The following is a 19127-nucleotide window of genomic DNA, read 5'->3' on the forward strand; positions in this document are numbered from 1 at the left end:
ATAAAGAAAATGGGAGGAAACGCAAGAACCACGAGGAAACCCACGCACTTGGTGTTTGTCCATCACAGAGTTCACTTGGCGCGAGCTGGGATCGAACCAGACCCCTCATGCACCAGAGGTGAACGCTCTGTCACTGAGCCACCACGGCCTCTTAGAAAATTTCCTGCTTTTCCACTCTCTTAGATCTTGATTTTCTACTTCTATCTAATCCATAGTGTACAGTCTGAGGATTTTTTGAACATAAATATCAATTACCTGCGACCAACAGCAGAAAACACTCCAAGCCCGGTGTTCTTCCTCTTAAGTTCACTTAGCTCCATCCTATCCTCAGACTAGGATACAGTGAACAGATTTGTAGAAAATTTCAAGTTCTACACCCAAGAGATTCAAAGATCTGGTAGAAGTTGAAGGAAGGGTTAGGACCCCCTTCTTTCGTGTAGGAGTGTCAATTTGTAATACTGTACATCACTGGGCCCTAGGTTCAAGGAAAAACTTTGTACAGTGCCAAGATTTAGAGTACATGGGAAATATTTATATACAAAATTTCGAGATTCTGCTCTAATCGTTTCTGAGATCTAAATAACTGCAATATATAAGGGTGTCTCAAAAAATCCCCTGACAGGGTAACTGTTATTATCGGAGTTACAACAAAATGTAGGAGGGGAAACCGTCTCCAAACATGATGATTTCAATCTAAAGTAAAGGATTTTTTTTTTTTAATCGGACGAGCCATTTGGGCTGTATATTTTTTATGCACCCAATCTTAAATGAAAATGCAACGTTGCCATTTACCTGGATTCGCAACATAAGTCCATGAAGTTACTGTCTTTTACGTTAACGTGTCGTATAAGAGAAGCGAAACACATTTAAAAGTGTAAGCAATGCAACTAATAAATAACTCCACACAGTAATGAAGTAAATGTCTCGTAATCAAAAGGGAACACTGTAGCTCAGTGATAGTGTTTACCTCTAGTGCATGGGATGCAAGATTCGATTCTCGGCCAAGTAAGTTTGTGGTGAACAACATCATGTCCGTGGATTTTCTCGCTGTACTCCCGTTTCCTTCCACATTTTCATTCCACTATTTCTTCTATCATTCACATGCCTTAATCATCTGTCTCTTAACCAAACAGGCATGATCATGGGACGTAAAACTGAAAGATTTTCTCGTAACCAAACTAGAGCTTTATTTTGGTAGTGAGTACCGTAACAATTATCCCCCTCCTCCTCCTCACGGAGTATCGTAATCTCTGATTAGTTTATAATCCTTACGGAGTAAACACATTCATGTTAACAAACACATGACAGAATCGTCTCAGCAACCTAGTTAATAATGAATTCAATGGGAATAAGGTAAATTAATATGCAACCAGGTGTGTTATTCGTGCACGTAGCAAGGCGCATTATGCGTCATTGGACATTTGATCGATCACACAAGTGATGAGTCAATGTGCTTGCCACGTAAGCAATCACGAAGTTTCGACTTCCGCTTGACCTCATGTCATCTCGGAACAGACCGATCAATATAAAACTGTGTTATTAGTATATGATAATGCTAATCCCCCTCCGCCAGGGTTGCTTCTAAGCAGTGATTACTCTTTCTTGTCCCTAGAGATTTCTTGAAAATACGTTGTATGTATATTCTAATCGCCGCTCTTCAACGGTCCGAAATACCTAGTTCAAGCAATTGCTCTTATTTACGTAGTACCTTTTGCCTATCCATTACCTATAGACGTATAATTCTGTTTCTCGAAGTATCCATATTTTTGACGCATTATTAGGTGTTTCTAGTGAATAACTGACTAAGTTGACTTTTTTTTTTAATTGATATTTTACAGATATAAACCTTTAGTGGTAAGTTCTATATTGTGTAGAATCGGTTAAGTCAAATTCCTAAAATTGAAGTTAATAGGTAATAGCATGCCATAATTAGCTATGTCGAACTGGTTTCATGTAAAACTTATTTTCCCGACTAAGCCGGTTATTCATTCGAACCAGCTAATTGTGGTTCTACACAATATTGAAGAGTTGTCATTATTTCAGAAATAAAACTGAGTTATTAGCAATATTCTCTCTTAAGTCACTTGTGTAGTGCTTACATGAATTTTATCATTAGTGTTTACAAGTTTAGGTTAATCTAATGCTAAATTCATTCAGATTTAAGAAGTCGTTACATTTTTTTTTTTTTTTTCTTTTCACAAACCTACGATTTGTTTTCTTCCTAATTCTTAACCAGAAAATAGATGACTTGTCTACCTGTATTTGTAATTAAAAACCCGATACATTGTTAGAAAAAAATGTCAAAATGGTAAATATTAAAGGCGAGCTTATCATTCTAAAATTATTATCTAAACATTTTTTTCAACATCATATTGCCCATACTTTGTTACATTTAAAGACAGAGGTCTTAAGTAAGAACCCGTCCCAAAGATTTAACAAAGTAGCTCCTTAGTACAACTGCTACCGCATTATTTAAAATTTCTGTATAATGATGGAAAGGCTACTTAATGTTAAGAAAACTTCAGTTTATCAAAATAAAAGGGAGAGTTATTTATACTGGAAGTCATACATTACTTTCGACACGATGATCCAGTGATAAAGCTCTTACCTTTTGCTGTAAGAGTGCACTAGTTCAATCGAGTTTCATGTGAGTTTACGGTAAATAACATCGTGTTCGTGGATTTTCTGGGTTCTCTTATTTCGTACCACAATCGTATTTCACCAGTTGCGACCCAATTGATATACTGACTTATAGAGGTCCCTTGAAGCAGCTGTTCACGCATTGTGAACAATATTTTTCCGAATTTTATAATAGAAAAATTTTAACCCATTGTTAGTAATTTGTAGAAAGTTTTCCAGTATCCCTCGTATGTGTGGCTGTCCCTCTCGTCAAGTATTTGAAAAAGCAGTAGATTTTAAAGCTATAAAATCCTAATTGATATATTCTGCTCTTAAATATGATAAAAGCCGTGTAAGATCGAACATAATTGTGATTTTTAGTTTATGCACCTCGTAAAGAGTGGATGAGAGGACAATAACATTATGGTTTTTTATTACTTGGAAAAGGCCTTGAGATTCAATGTCTGTTACTATAAATTTTTCGGTCTAGTGAGACTGTGTATGTTCAAGTTCAGAATTTAAAAGAAAAAAATCCTGTACTCTTAACTTATTGCTACTGTTCAGAAGACCTAGGAACATTTATTTTGACAGGTCGTTGCACTCCACCAACACCCACACTTACCCACACTTATTGTGCTGTTTTTAGGGGTAGAACGTACTTTTTTCTAGATGGCATCAACAAGGTTGACTTTTCTTAGGTATATATTATTTTCTTCTCCCGACAGCAGAAAGCACCAGCTGGTTAGTTCCATTTGGCAGTAATCACGTGACTCAACGTCAGAAGCGCGGCGTCTCGTATGCGAGTGCATAGCATAAGCATTTGCTCTTGTTAGGTCTTTTACTTTTGTATACCTGCTAAAGGGTGGTGTGTTCTGGGAGTGAAGAAACTTGTCCTTGTAAATTTACATTTTTTTATATATATATAATCTAAATCATGGGGCAGACGCGCAGGGTTAACGATGAAGAGCCAAATGTTCAAGCTCTGGACCCAAGTAAGTGCTAAAAGATTAGAAGGATCTGTCAGAAGTAAAAAGATTTCCTACTTGTAACATACATTAGTGGTCGTGTGTGCACGTGTCTTCGTGGCGCACAGCAATATGGGAGACTGAATTAAAGTTTATTATTGTTATTATTAGTGTGAATTTGTGTTTTTGTTAGCAGTTTTTCTGAATACTTTTTTCTTATTATTCAATCAAACTGTAAGTACACACATACGTACGATATTTGTGGTGTGAATGAATCGAATCTGGGAAGCATGTAAATCATACTTTCCGCAGATCACGTGGAAGTGTTGTTAAACCCACAAATCACGTGTAACAGGATTGCGACTTAAAATTTATTGTTGACACAGTGATTCTCCTGATAAAAACTTTTATGCTGGTAGTTTTGTTGCACATTGTATGTTGCGGTTAAATAAATAGGTGAAACGGGTTAGTGAAGTATTGTTCAGGACAGTTTAGTCCTGAACAATATGTTTCAAAGTAAAATGTAAAAACTTAGTTCCGGGAGTAAGCTCGTTGACAAAAAGAAGAAAAAGTGGATAAGTCAGCAAATATAAGAAGTTGTATTAAAATCGTTTCACTTGTATTTCCTGAAATATTTTATGTAAAACTACAAAATAACCGAAAACAGCAGTACATTTTAGTCTAGTAAATTCCAGCTGAAAGAAACAAATTACTTTAAAATATTTTATGTGATGCAGTTGTTCCTCTTGAGATTGTATATATTCACACACACACACACAATATATATATAATAGAGAGAGGAAGCAATTAATAAATGCATTGCTGGTATTGTAAATCGTATCGATGCTCTATTCTGTTACATTTTCAAATAGAGCATTCACTACATATTAGAGATGCAAGGACTCAAAAAGTTGCCCCGGAAGCTTTGGGCTTTTTTTAAAAAAAAAAAATTAAAAAAAAAAACATTTTAGGCCTTATACAGAATCGTTCTGACTACTGCAGAAAACACACACAGTCGAACTCTTTAGTATGGCACTAATTACGCGTCAGAACGACTCTGGATATGACCCTTTAATTTTAATGAAGAGATATTAGAACGTTCAGTCTTTCTTTTCCCATCCATAAGTCGAGAAAATATTTAATTTCTGTACTATAAAGAGAAAAGAAAAAAAAATCAGGGATCAAAGAGGGTTGCTTACTCGATAGGAAAGAGAAAGTTTAGTTCTGTAAATGCAGTTGGTTTTTCAGTTCTAATGAATTGTTTATTCAACTATAAGAGTAATGTTCAACGACAAAAATATGTTAGTAAAAAGTTTAATAGTGTTATCATTCAACTTAGTCAGATTTCGTGGAACAAAATTATAATTTACAATTCATATATTAACATTTTATGTAGGAACATATATGAAGCAAGTACGCACATACAATGAACTTTACAGCCGTATTAAATTAAAAATGGCGGTTTATGCAGTAATTTTGTAAGCTGAACTCATATTAGGGTCTAATAGAATGTCTGAAAGCCATTGTATAGAATGACTAATGGTTTCTTGAACTAAGAAGTGGATGTAAGCGAAATTTTATTTATTATTATTATTATTATTAGTAGTAGTAGTAGTAGTATTCTGTCTTTTGGCAAGTCCTGGGAGTAGTGAGGTTTTTTTAATTTTCAGTTTGCACCTGGAAATGTTCCTTCCATGTTTCTCGATTTTCAGCTTCCTCTTTTAACTCCCAATATTTTCTTCTAGTTTTCAATCATCAATAATTTATGTTCTTCCTATTCCTCGCTTTCCTTCCATCTTTCCTTCCATGGCGGTATGAAAAAAAAAAAAAAAAAAATTCTTCGTAAGATGTGTCCAAACCAATTGGCTTTTCTACGAAGGATGGTGGCTAGAAGCTTCCTATCAGTTTTAAAACGTCTTCGTTTGTTACTCTTTCTTTCCATTTGATCTTCTCCATCTTCTTCCAACACCACATTTCGAAGCTCTCTAAATATTTCTTCTTTAACTTCCGTAATGTCCAAATCTCTGAACCATAAAGTCCAATGCTCCAAATATAGCACTTGACCAATTTTTCTTTAGTCCAATATTAAAGCTGCTAGTTAAGAGTGACCTTTTCTTGTTGAAGGCTTCTTTGGCTATGGCAATTCTCAACCTGATCTCTTTGGTGCAGTACCCGTCTTTCGTCAAAATACTTCACAGATATTTGAAATGGTCAGCCTCTTCAAGTACTCTTTGTTCTACTCTGTCCTGTAGGGGCGATTTCCACGGGATATTGTCATGACCGAAATTTTATATCAAACCAAAATTGTTTTTATGTAGGTTTGTTGGCTTACAGTTGTTTTCTCTTGCCTTTCAATTTGAATTTGGGCAACCCGTAAAGAATATGGTTGTTAGGCAACCAACACAACAACACCTGTGATATGTTGGGTTACATAAACCCACTGGCAATTTTTGCAATACCAGTTTGAGGAGGAGTCAAGATACCAAGTTTTGGACTAAGCATAAAACTCACAAGTACTGAATGTTGTAAAGCTATCTTTTTAAATTATAGGATCCACTGTAGGGAAATCAATGTGGTATTTGAAAAGAAAATCGCAAGAAGCCAAATAGCGGTTTTTAAATGCCATCTTTCATGAGGGAGAAAACTCCATCCTCCCAGAAGAAGCTACTTTTTTCTCTTTCGTTTCTTTCATCTCTAACATATGTTACGTGTTTCAGTTACTTTAAGACAGATTGTAATGTTACTTATTAAACCTTCCACAATATTTACAAACTAGTGAACTGTCAAAGTGTCTGACTGTTGGTTAAATATTACACACTTTTATGTAGTTGTAGTTCAATGATAGAGAATTAGTAGACAGGGGACGAGATAAGTATACCCTCACTAGTCCAGTTAGTAAATCTGTGCTTTCTTATTTCAGAAAAGTACTTAGAGAAGTATTGAATCTAAGGACTTATCTCATAGACAGGAAAATATCATAATTTCAGCAATTACTTGATCACTTTTCGTGTGTATTTGTTATTTAAGCAATTGTATAACTATTTACATTAATTTCATAGATAATAAAGCTCAGTAGAGATTTAAAAAAAAAAAATGATGCAATTAAGCAACTCAGCTTAAAATTCATTGAATAACGTTATGCTTGTAGATTCATATTTCAGGTTCAGCTTTTATTATTGGAATAAATTCTGAACAAAGTTCTAGAGCTAAATATATTATGAAAACTGTGTTACAATGCCTTTGCTGCAACATAGTTTAATAATATTTGTATACCTGTAGTGCTTTTTTAATTTTTATTTATTCGAATATTGTGTAAACAGAATATGTCTACCTCCCCTTCATCATGTGGTTTTGCAGATTAACTAATTACTTAATTGAAGTAGCACCTAAAGGTTATTATTTTTATCATTCTTTTGTAATGGAAATATTCAAAAATTTGAGATTTTGTTAATGTTTTTGATCACGGAATATTCATGTCGTGTAATTTCTGATAAACTCTATAGGATACATAAATAATATCCCAAATGTAAATATTCTTTCTTTTTGTCACGAAGTAATTGTATTTTAGAGCTATGATAAATGTAGTAACTGTACATCATATTTTTTCATGAAGCCAGTTACAGTTCTGAACAGTGAATTTGAAGGTTCCACAGGAAACAGGACCCTATGCATATGGATCCAGTTTAGCAATATTTAGAAATCAACAAAAGTGTCAGCGCACACTGGAACACTTTAACATACAATTACTTCTGTTCATATTTGAGATACAGATATCTAGCCTCGCCGAATAACACAAAATGCAGGTTGTAGATTGTATAGTGTAATTTTGTCTCATATTTTGCCTCGTTATTGTTTTTTAGTATGCAATAACTGTTTCTTTGTATCTTATTTATTGACGTGTCCGATTCATACGCTCGTCTTCCTTCGAACATCATACATGATTTATGGATGAAAATGAAATGAAATGAAAATCATTGATGATTTAAGTAGAGTACACATTTAAAAAACTCATTTCTCCTTAATTTTAGTTGTGGAGCTAGTCTACTGGAGGGATCCAAAGAAATCCGGTATTGTGTTCGGAGGAATTTTGGGAGTCCTGCTGTCTCTCTCATACTTCTCTCTCATCAGCGTCATTGCGTACCTCTCCCTTGGACTATTGGCTGTAACTATCAGTTTCCGAATTTACAAAAATGTACTCCAAGCAGTTCAGAAAACTCAAGATGGACATCCATTTAAGTAAGTATACGAAAAATAGATTTTTTTAATAAATCGTTTTGCAACTGAGGTAGCTCATGTAATGCTTTTTTTTCTTCTTTATTTTTTGTTATTATTTTCATTATTATGTTGCATTAGTATGATAAAACTTCTTCACTTGTAATTCCGTTGCTTTAAAGATGAGACCTCATAGTCAGCAATTTCGAGTTTTTTAGTTTAATCTCAAAAAATTTTAATAATGACTTATTTATTTATTTTTTCTGTGTTAAATTATTTGAAAAAATTCAAATGAAAATTTCAAGTCAAGAAAGTGATCAACCTTAAAGACTGTATTATTTTACTGGAACTTGCATTATAAGAGAGGATCCCATATTTTTCTAGATCCTCGCCGGGAACGCTGCTTGGTGCTCTCCAAAGCTTGATGTAAGCTGCTTTGATTTGTGCAAAGATAGCGGTGGTGGTGATTTGTTTTTTTGTTACATTTAGTTGGTAATGTAAACTAACTTGTAGAAGATTTTTTTTTTTTTCAAAGTACTAATATTTACAAAGATAAGTAGATGGTTTAGTAGATTTCATATTCATTTGAGCCTTGGTTTGTGTTTGTGTGCGTGTGTATGCGATGAGAGAGAGAATACGATATTGAAAAACATACATTACTTCAATCTTTGTATCTGATTTTTTTCCCTCGTGAAGGTATCCGAAATAAGAATACAAATTGCAGTATTGTTAGAGAATACAATCCTGCCAAAACATTGGATAGCCTTATTATGTATTGATTCGATGCGGTTTATCTTCCGTTGATGACTTCTCTAGTTCGTTTCAATTGACCAGTATCTAAACATTTTTTGATGAATAATTCTCAATCAGTAACTAACTACAAGTAATAATTTCCATTTGCTGTATGCTTTCTGTTCGGAAGTCTTGAAGTAATCAGTGTGTGTGTGTGGAAATATTACTCAAGGACCGTGTAACATACATGTATAATTTTTGATGTGTTAGCACACCTCAGATCATAATAATAATAATAATTATTATTATTATTTTATTTTTTTATTTATTTATTTATTTATTTATTTATTTTTTTTTTTTTTTACTTTGATTATAAAATTATCATCACCAGATAAAAGTAATTAACCAGTAGAATGTCCCATTCAATTCCAATGATACGTCGGACGTGCGCTTCCAGCGAACGCAAGAATTAGAATTTTCATTGTTGCTTTCTTAAGCGGCTAGAGAACGTTATTGAAACATTTATATTAGGGTTCACACTGACTTTGAAAGTCAGGGAAATACTTCAAAATTTGCTTAAAGTCATGGAGATTGCTGTATTTCACAGTGTTTTACTCTCACAGAAGGTATGAAGAACGTTTGAAAGTCAAGATAATTCAGATAGAAAATAAGAAAAGTCCTGAAAAAAAGAAAGAAAGGAAGGAAGAAAAACTACAGAAATAAAGAAGCTTAAGGAACCCCAGTACGTGTTAAAGCTTCAAGCTTTGAAAGAACAAGAACAATAAATTAAATAAAAAATTCAAGTGCTACAGAAGAACAAATTAATTAGGTTTGTTGGTTGAAGATAATTAAAGAGAGAGACTAAATTATGATATATAAATTTGCTTGATTATGTTTATGAATGTATTCAGAATGGCGCGATATTAAAGATATCTTTTGTTCATAATTATTGTTTGGTACTAGTGCTTTGTTCTATTCCAAATATAGGAAACTCGACTCATAATAATTATTTACAGAAAAAAAAAAAGCTTATGCCGTAGTTCAAAAATAAAAAGGAGAATGTTGGATGGCTATGATTTCGGTGGGGACCTATTTTATTTATTTATTTATTATTTTCCGCGAAACTTATCATAAATGTTAGTGTTCGCGGTGTGGCGGATGAGATCATCTTAATTATGGAAATCCAGAGGAAGTCTCAGAGAAATCAATACTAGAATTTCAGTGTGAATCCTAGATATGCTCTCAGGGAGTTTTCAGGGCGATAAGGTTGACGTGCAAACAATACCACTTCCTCCAGTTTATTTTCAACTGATGGCACTGTTGACAGTTTTCTGTTAGGCTCTCGTTTGCAATAAAACCATAACAATCGTTGGAAGACCAAGCTTCACTTTAACCGGCGATGCAGCTACTTACCAATATGTAGTTACACTAAATCTTATCAGTGTTCTGTATCTGAGTTTTTCTATCCATATGTTTACTTTCCCTAGAAACGCTGAAAGCCCTTTTCAGAGACATTAACTAATTTCGTTTCTATTCAAGAGATTTAGGCCAAATGAATTATATTTGACTTAATTATTTTCCCCATTCCAAATTTATAGCTAGATAATTTTAGAATGTAATTTTTATATACAAGGGCGAAGGTTTCATGTATAAACTTCAAAAGGAAAATCAATATTTCGAATTTGAATTTTAGTTTCATAAAAGCCTTCATTTGAAAATTGTCACTATTGATAGGAATTGGCAGTTTCAAAACAATAAATCCTTGCTTCACGTTACTGCTTGTAGGTAATCTGTCATGAGCAAGGTGGCTGCCGCATGTTTTGTTCTTGAAACTAAAGTCAACTGTGTGGTGTTATTTGTTCACGAATAAATTGTGATGGATCAGGCCAATTATCATGACAAAAGATGAGAGTTACTGCCTACTATCGCGAAGTATACCATAATAAATATGTAAAGGAACAAAATCAGATATTTAACTATGTGATTTCATTGACACAAATAATGTATATAGAATTCAGAGAATAATATTACTAACCCTAAACAGTTATGGAGATTTGTTAAAAATTAAACTAGACACTTTTTGTCAGAAAAAAATGCAGTACCAAAAACAAGGGTATAATATTAAAATGTCGACATAATAGTAAAATGTAGAAATTTGATTTTTTATTTTTATTTTTTAAATTACTGTTAAACGTGCAACACTTAAAACGTATTGACGCTAATATACTTAATATTAATGTACTTCTTTGAAATAAACAAAGTCATATTGAAGCCAGAATTATTTTGTTGTCCGGACGGAATTACATTTCATGTATTTTAATAAGGGAATATGATGGATTATTAAACTTCTCCTATGTAAACTCAAAAGGTACTCTTACAAGCAAACATGTTGAACATCGAGTTTTCGATTTTATGTATCAGCATTGTCACCGTATGGGTAAGAAGAGGTTTTAGTAGAAATAGGATGTCAAGGAATTACCTTCATATGAAATTTGAAAGAAAAAAAAAAAAAAAAGAAAGAAAACAGCAGTGATCAAAAACCGTTCGCTCCTACAGTATAAAATCCACAATATACAAAAATATTTTTGCTTCTGTGTGGTTTAACTACAGGAAAATATAGAAGAGCAAAGTGAGAACCTTTTTGAGTATATTGATAAAGTTGCTCTTCATGTGCTTATACTGTAACTCCTGCGTATCTTACTAAGTCACTCTGAAAAATGTTGTATTTCCAGAGAAATAAAAGGGAAGTGCTATGTCCTCTTCGAATATCAAAACACACAAAAGAGTATATACATTTTTACACTAATTGCAACTTTATCGTTCGCAAAAATTGATAAACAAACATAATGCCGCGTACTTCACAACAGATCACAACATAAACTAGTAGTTATGAATTTCATTCAGAAGTCATTAACATTTTTTGCTTTATACTTAATCGTCTGAAAATTTGGATACAATGTCAGGAGCCACATAACTGCACTGTTGTTTTGATGATAGACTATATTAAAATTTCTTATAGTATGATCTGCAGTCTAAAGTTATGTGCTTGCACAAAGTCATTGTTTAACATTAATAAAATTCCTTAAATACCATCATGTAATACACTTTTATTTACTAGAAAAGAATAAAAACCTAAGTTATGATGGTTCTGTTGACAGAGTAAGCAGACCTAAAACCACTAGATTTAGGAATGATCTTTGGATTCTACACCTTTACTCGGCATGTAGGAATAAACACGAATAGTATGTCAAAAAACATCGCTTTCATTTATCGTATAAAATAAAGATTTTCATTAGCAATCAGTGTTCTTGACGTTACATCATTTCTACATTGTATCTCAGTTAAGAGGGAAGTCCGAATACTGTAAAGTGATTGGACAAGTTCTTGAAATTATTGATGTATAGGAAATCGGGGTCTGTATATCGTGCATGTAAACAGATGGTTATCAGAACACTGAAAATATCTGAAGAAAATGCCGAAATCAAAACCTGCATGAAAGCAGTGGAGATTACAGTACACGAATTTACCATCCAATTTCGTCTACAGGCAAAATCATGGGACAAAAGTGGCATCGTTCCGTACGTGGTGGCGCTCTTAACAGTGATTATTATTATAAGGTTTTCAAAGATGTACATAATGCTTTAAAGAAAGAAAGAGAAGAAGCTTGGTTTAATCATTAAAATGCTTTCGTTCGCATGCCTCAGACCTCACTCCAAGCGAGTTTTGTCTTGGTTTATTAAAGGAACTTCCTAGAAGTAAGAACTTAAAGCATGACAATGATATGAAGAATTTAGTCGGATCATAGCTCCATCATACTGAGAAATCTTTGTATGCTGTTATGTATCCAAGGACTAATGAAACAGTAGGAAATGAAATGAAATCTTTAAGTTTTACGTCCCATGGTTATGCCGGTTAGGCTAAAGGAGACGGTGATGATGAGAGATAAGTGAAATGGTGGAATGAAGAAAGTGGAAGGAAACGGGAGAACCCCGAGAAAACCCACGAGCACGGTGTTTGTCCACCACAAAGTCCACATGTAATGAAACAGTAGTTAAGTGCATTAGTATTAGTATATTAGTGCCAAAGTATATTAAAAAGAAGAAAGTAGTCTACACTTACCTGTATTCTTCTAATCTGAAAATTATATCTTATTGTATGTCCCTCGCTTCTGTCGTTCAGGCTAAAGGAGACAATGAGAAATTAATACTGAAAGAACAATGCATAACGCCCATGCCCTGACCAAGGTCGAACCCACAACAAATAGATCTTGATCGCCAGCTTTTTAAGATAAGTCGTTATGCTAACTGGCTGCTATTCTGAAAAGTTGGATGTCTCAGTTTGTCTGGAACGTTCCTCGTGCATAGTGAAAACCGTCATTGGGTCATTTAAATCTGTTTGTACTTCAGCGTGCGTCACCTAATATATTCAGATCAAGATGCATATAACTTTTTAACACATGGTATTTTTAGATAATGTTCTTATTGTATATTTTTTTTCCGTTTCTGCTGGAATAAATCAACAAAGTTTCCCTATCATAACAAATAAATGTTAATGGGATATGCCTACTGTAATATTTTATTTAACTCAAAAGTTCTGTATGTTCTCATTTGATTAGCTGTACGTTTTACAAGTTTACACTTAAATGGCTATTCCAAAATGAACCAATGAATGAAATTCGCTTGTAAACAGATATTGATGTAATGTTGTACCATTTAAAAAAGAGGAGTGCTTTGTAATTTCCCTGCGATGCTCTCAGTTTCAATTGAAATTAAGTATATTTGTAAAGTTGAAGCAAAACGTTCTAACGATGCTACTTCTAACAAATCTTTGGCACGCTAACAAGTAGAACATAACTCTAATAACTCTTGTAATATATGAATTTTTTGAACCTGCTGTCGACCCTAACCCTAAGTCGTGAAAACAAAAAGAAGTTAATTTTGTTGCTTGTTAATATCATTAACCATCAATTTTGTGTATCTTTTTTAATTAAATAATGATTAACATAATAATAAACAAATTATACTATAACTGCTCGTTGTAAATAGTAGATTCATCTCAGAATTTGGTTTCTCTGTATGAACTGTAAGATAAATGTGTTATAACATTATCTACTTTTGTATAAAATAATGCAAGATACGCTTCATGATATTGTCTTAACAAGTTACCGTAATGACACCTATAAAACCTCTGAAATTTGATTCTTCTAACTGTAGTACATTAACTAATGACTTCATTTCAAATATACGTTTTCCCTAATCTTACCTCTCGAGATAAATTTATTACATGTATATTCTCGAATTGCATACTCACCATTTGTGTAGATGAAGTAGAAGTGATTTGTGGTGATTTCCCTTTTTAGTGTGATTTTTGTTATATTTTTCACATAGAAGTGTTATTAGTAATTTTAAAACTGTTAGATGAACACTTAGGTATTCATAGTTATTTGTCGATGTTTCGGGGTTGACTAAGAAAGAAAAAAAAAAAAAAAGAAAAAGAAAAGTCTCCAGAAATGTTAAATAACGAATATATGTGAGAAAGCTAATATCATAGTATATTTTTGAAGATATGAATTTGATATTGTACATCGTTTCAGCGTTAATGAATAAGCAAAATGTATGTTAACAGAAATGTATAATCATATAGTAATCAAATTTATTCCATGTAAAAATTAGTGGGTATTTATAGACAGTAATAAAAGCCAAAATTATTAGAGGAAAATAAGGAGTGAGGAAGTGAAGAGAGATTCGAAAAGACAAATAAGCAGAGTTTATTAATGCAGACTACTAAAAATTTCATTTAATTTTTATATGAGTGGTAATGCCTTGTAGGTTAAAGGGAAGAATGCAAGTTCATAATTGTTAAATAATTAGTGAAATAAAAAGAGATGGGGAATGGGAAGAACCTGAAGAAAGAAGAAACTATGGACTCATCATATGCTTGTATGAGATCGAAGTATAACTTTTTCTTGACATAAATGAGCACTCTACCAGTGAGCCATCTTAGGCTTTCCTTGTATCCATTCTTCTCATCAGAAATGCGTTTTATGTGCCAGATATAATTTCAATGGCTGTTTAAAATGTAGTAGTTCATATAAAAGAGTACTAATGTTATCTTTCACTAATTAGCAATTACAGCGTATCCTGATTACATATGTAATGTAATGTTTTTATACATAGACTTAAGTTTCGCGCTAACAGGAAAACGACTATTAGTATTATTAACAGCTGAGGGTTGAGAGAAGGGAAATTCACAAAATGAAGGAAATGGTAGCAGTCTGACGAAGTAATCTTTTATAAATTACTGTGTATATATATAATACAATAATTTTAGCATTTTTAGTTTTTGTGCGTATGTGAATGAAGAAAACCATAGTAGTTTTGTTGCAGTAGCAGTGAACAATAGGGGAAAATCTCAGTACTAGGGTGTAAGAAATATGGTCTTGACTATTTGTAGCAACACATGAAATAGTAAAAAGGTAGATACTGTAGTTGAGAGCATAATACTGAAATAAACCTTTCAATGCTTGTATAGAATTCATAAGTAGTCGAGCTTTTTTTTAATTGAGAATGTAAGCAGTAAATTGAAAATACTGATACTTTGTTTTTTTGCAGAGAATTCTTGGAGATGGACTTGACCCTTCCACAAGACAAAGCCCAGCAAGTGACAGAAGTGGCTGTAGCCCATTTGAATGCCGCTGTAAACGAACTTCGACGACTGTTTCTGGTCGAAGATTTGGTCGATTCAATCAAGTTTGGTGTTCTGCTCTGGTGCCTCACCTACGTCGGTGCTTGGTTTAATGGCATGACACTGATTATCATTGGTAAGTTAACACCGCGAGTAATTGGTATTTTACTTAGCAATGGTGTTTTTGTTATATATATCGTCTTTTGCTTGTATACGGTCACCAGCAAAGGTACATAAGTTTCTTTGTCAATAACGTAGGAACGAATGGAGCAATGTAAAAGAAGGTTTCTGTGACTTGGAGAAAATTCTCTGCAGGAAACTTTATAAACTGAAAAATATTTCAGTTCATCTCATTCTATGTTTTACGATCTTTTTATTTGTAAATAGTGATTGGTCTAGGACAGCGTTTCTCAAACTTTCCGAATGGGGACCACTTTTATTGCGGAGATGTGGGATTTGGATAAATTTAGTCATCACTTATATTTTCAGAGATTATTAACTTTAGATTTGTTTTTAAATCTATGTGCCTGTTGTGTTGTTTGTTTCCTGCACCGTTGTGGTGTGAATAACGTGGAAATAATGTAACCTAAAGTGTATAATTTTATGTTAATTAATGTATGTGAAGTTTATGTAACTTGAATAGAAAGAAACCACAAATAATGCTTACAGACTTCCGCTTTGTCAACCTGACAATTTTTGCGCAAACTGTGAAGTTCCATATTACATTCACAGTGTATAATGCTTTTCCATGCTTACACTAATAACTAGATCAACAATTTAGTCGAGTATAAAATATACTATTTTTGAAAAGAACAGTCAGTCAGAGACCGTATCCTTGATTCATATATCAAAACTTGAAGTTTGACTCACGTTTCATTCCTCTATTATGTTAACGCTAGCAATGTAGTAACCAACACTGCTGATAGATGGTAGGGCGTTATAGCATGACCGCTCGCAGAGCTCAGAATAATACTGTTGGATATTGAGAATGGCACAAAGTGCTTTCAAATGTGACATACACTGTTGCGTAGTGAATATAGTATGTAGCATGTGGAAACAAACACACAGATTCTCAGTCCAATTTGGTTCAGACAAGATTACTTGGAAGATTATAAAAGTTAATTAAGATTACGATTGATTTGAAGACTCGAGATTATAGTAAAGGCACGTATATAGAATAAGCATATCAAATAGCGATATTGTTTTTAGTTGTAGAATTCGCGAGATGGTAACAATGAGCATACTTTGTGTACTCAAAAGATTTTTAGAATAAATTTCAATAAATACACCTCTAGAACTGTACTATAAGGACGTATCAACATTATTAGTCGGAATGTTTTACGGACTACCTTACTCTTGTATTTTGTAGAAAATAGTATTAATTACAATTTTTTAAATTGTATATTTTTATTAATAGGAGAAAGTAATGTTTTAATAATTGAAAGCTATGAATAATATTTTAGAACAATACATCTATACATTTCTTAGAAATTGTATAATCCTTACCTTATTTAATTATATAATCTGTATTATACGCAGTTCACTTGAATTTTATTTTTTCGGGCCTTTTTTAGACTAATGTTTTATCTAAGAGGATCACAAGACCATACTTCAAAGACTACTTGTGGTCCGTGGATCACAGTTTCAGAAACGCTGGTGTAGGATATTTATTTACAGGGTTGGCAAAAACCATGGTTTTTATTGAAAAAAACAAACAAAAAACATTTTTTGGGTTTAAACTTTTTTTTAAAAAAAATAATTTGTTCTATGTATTTATATCACATATGGACAGAAATAAGCTTATTTTCTCTTGGTGTTATTATGCAACAATCGCATTATGCTGGAAGGGATCATATAAGCTTAAAGCGGAATCCAAACCGCTTCTCGGCTTCCATCCGAGAGAAATTGCTCTCCATTTGAACTGGAAACCGGGATTAATTGGCCACAAATGTGATACGTCTGCCGACTTACTTACGAAGGGCTCCTAATAAAAATACGTTGTACTGATCTTTACATACTTGCTAATATAATTGTCAGAGTCATTTCAGAAGGACAAAAGATAAACATTTGCACAAGTGAAACCATTATACAATTACATATGGACAATTCAAAATACTGCAGAGTACAGAAAAACTAATTTAGTTCAAGTTAGTTCACTACGACTTTTATTAGTCCAAGTTAAAGAAATTCAACGACTTAATTTGCATATCAGTAAAGAAAGTGAATAAAGATACGAATTATTTGAGCTCACTTTGGCTCTGACCTATTTATACATAGATAAATATCAAAGATACTTTTCATTTCAGTAAATGCCTCTCGTAGGGTTTGTATGACCCCCCCCCCCAAAAAAAAAAAAACTACGGCATTTCGATGTATTTTATCAATAGTAAACATTATTAAAACGAAACAATATTTAGAGTTTTTCTTTGATTGCAATCGCATAACAATAACAACAAACTATAAACAAATCAAAGAAACATTCATAAACTTACAAAAAAAAAAAAAAAAAAAAAAAATGCTTTTATAGTATAATCTCTTTGAATAATGAATGGGGAATTTAGCTCCGAATATAAAACGAATAATATACGGGAGTGAAACGCGATAACTCACAAATGTGTGTTCGTCAAGATTTTATAAACACTTACACTTTTTTTTTTTTTTTTTTTTAACCAGCTGGTTTAAACCAGCCAACCCTGTTTATTTATAAATTTAAGTTTTAGAAAACTAGAAAAAGTAAATAATTTTCATGTCTTTGGGAAACTCCAGGCAGACCAAAGAAAAAAACCAGAAGATATTTTTTATCTCTGTGTTACATACATAAAAGTGACTTCCAAAATTATGCTTGGTCTCCGTGTTGTTAGAATCATCCATATATAATTCGTAAACATATCAGGAAACACAAATAAAGGTATAGCCAGTAAAAATTAACATGATCTTATTAATAAATTTCCAAATAGGTCAAGAGCATATTTTTTAATTTTGATTACGAAGATCATACAAGTTTGCAACGCTTTCATGTGACACAAGTATCACATTTTACCCGCAGTATAATTAATCAAAGTTTGGAAGTAGCTTTTGTATGCGTCATGGAACAGTAAGTAAATTTAGCATGGGTGACCATTAATTTAGGAAAAGAAAATGGAATGCTGATCTTGATAGAAATTCTGTTTAAGTTACCTGAGTGAAAGAAATTGAGGAAACTTAAAAGTATTCGATTTTCATAAGTTAACAGAATCGAATGTTGGCGAGTGAAGTGAGATATTGCTGTTTATCTGTAAACGTGCAAGATAGGGCATATTCTATATCAGAAAGAAATTCATGATGGAGTTACTTAAGAATTGTGTGTTGAGGTCACTAAGAACAAGAACTTAATAGTGGAAGGAAAAAAGAAAATTCGAGCATCTCATCAGTATATTTTTTTATCCGTGAGGCTAATGTTCAGGCTGATTTTTTTTTCTTACACGTTCGAAGATGTTTTAATTATCTTCGTGGTTATTGATAAAGTAACGTATGATAATTGCTTTGATTATCAAGTTTAATAGCATTATATGCAAATAAAGGCAGTTTTTTTTTTGGAATGTAGATTTTTTCGGGGGGGGGGGGGGGAGTGGACTAATAACAGATTTGTTTTCCTTTTTATTATTTTTTTATTCTACTACCTTTACTTTCCTGTAGTATATTCTAAAATTAAGAAAGTTCTTTTTCAATATACAATTCGTTTGTATCCCTATTTAGGTTTCAAATCATGTTTCCCTGAACCCAACTTTACTTTGAATGTGTATCCACCTTATGAGTACCTAAAAGACTTCATCACTTGAATTGTTCGGATTGTCTAAATTCAGAGTTGCTGGACTACTCGGACAAGAGAATGTCACTAAAGCCCCATTTTTGTTTTGATATGAAAGTGGGTTTGCA

The 19127-nt window shown here is 32.8% G+C and overlaps 1 protein-coding gene across 3 annotated transcripts in view; it reads left to right on the forward strand.

The window, feature by feature from the left end:
• LOC145685982 (uncharacterized) overlaps positions 1 to 19127 on the forward strand; it is a 365426-nt gene that overhangs the window by 338721 nt on the left and 7578 nt on the right. For 2 of the 3 annotated variants that reach the window (XM_081758786.1, XM_081758785.1), the window contains 3 exons: positions 7613 to 7820; positions 8181 to 8222; positions 15140 to 15348. In XM_081758786.1, the coding sequence (XP_081614912.1) occupies positions 7613 to 7820; positions 8181 to 8222; positions 15140 to 15348 (459 nt within the window). The remainder of the gene's footprint in view (positions 1 to 7612; positions 7821 to 8180; positions 8223 to 15139; positions 15349 to 19127) is intronic. The other variant, XM_081758787.1, reaches the window with a different exon arrangement.

Source organism: Thermobia domestica, chromosome 5 (genome assembly GCF_964235325.1).
Source record: "Thermobia domestica chromosome 5, izTheDome1.hap1.1, whole genome shotgun sequence".
Classification (NCBI taxonomy): Eukaryota; Metazoa; Arthropoda; class Insecta; order Zygentoma; family Lepismatidae; genus Thermobia; species Thermobia domestica.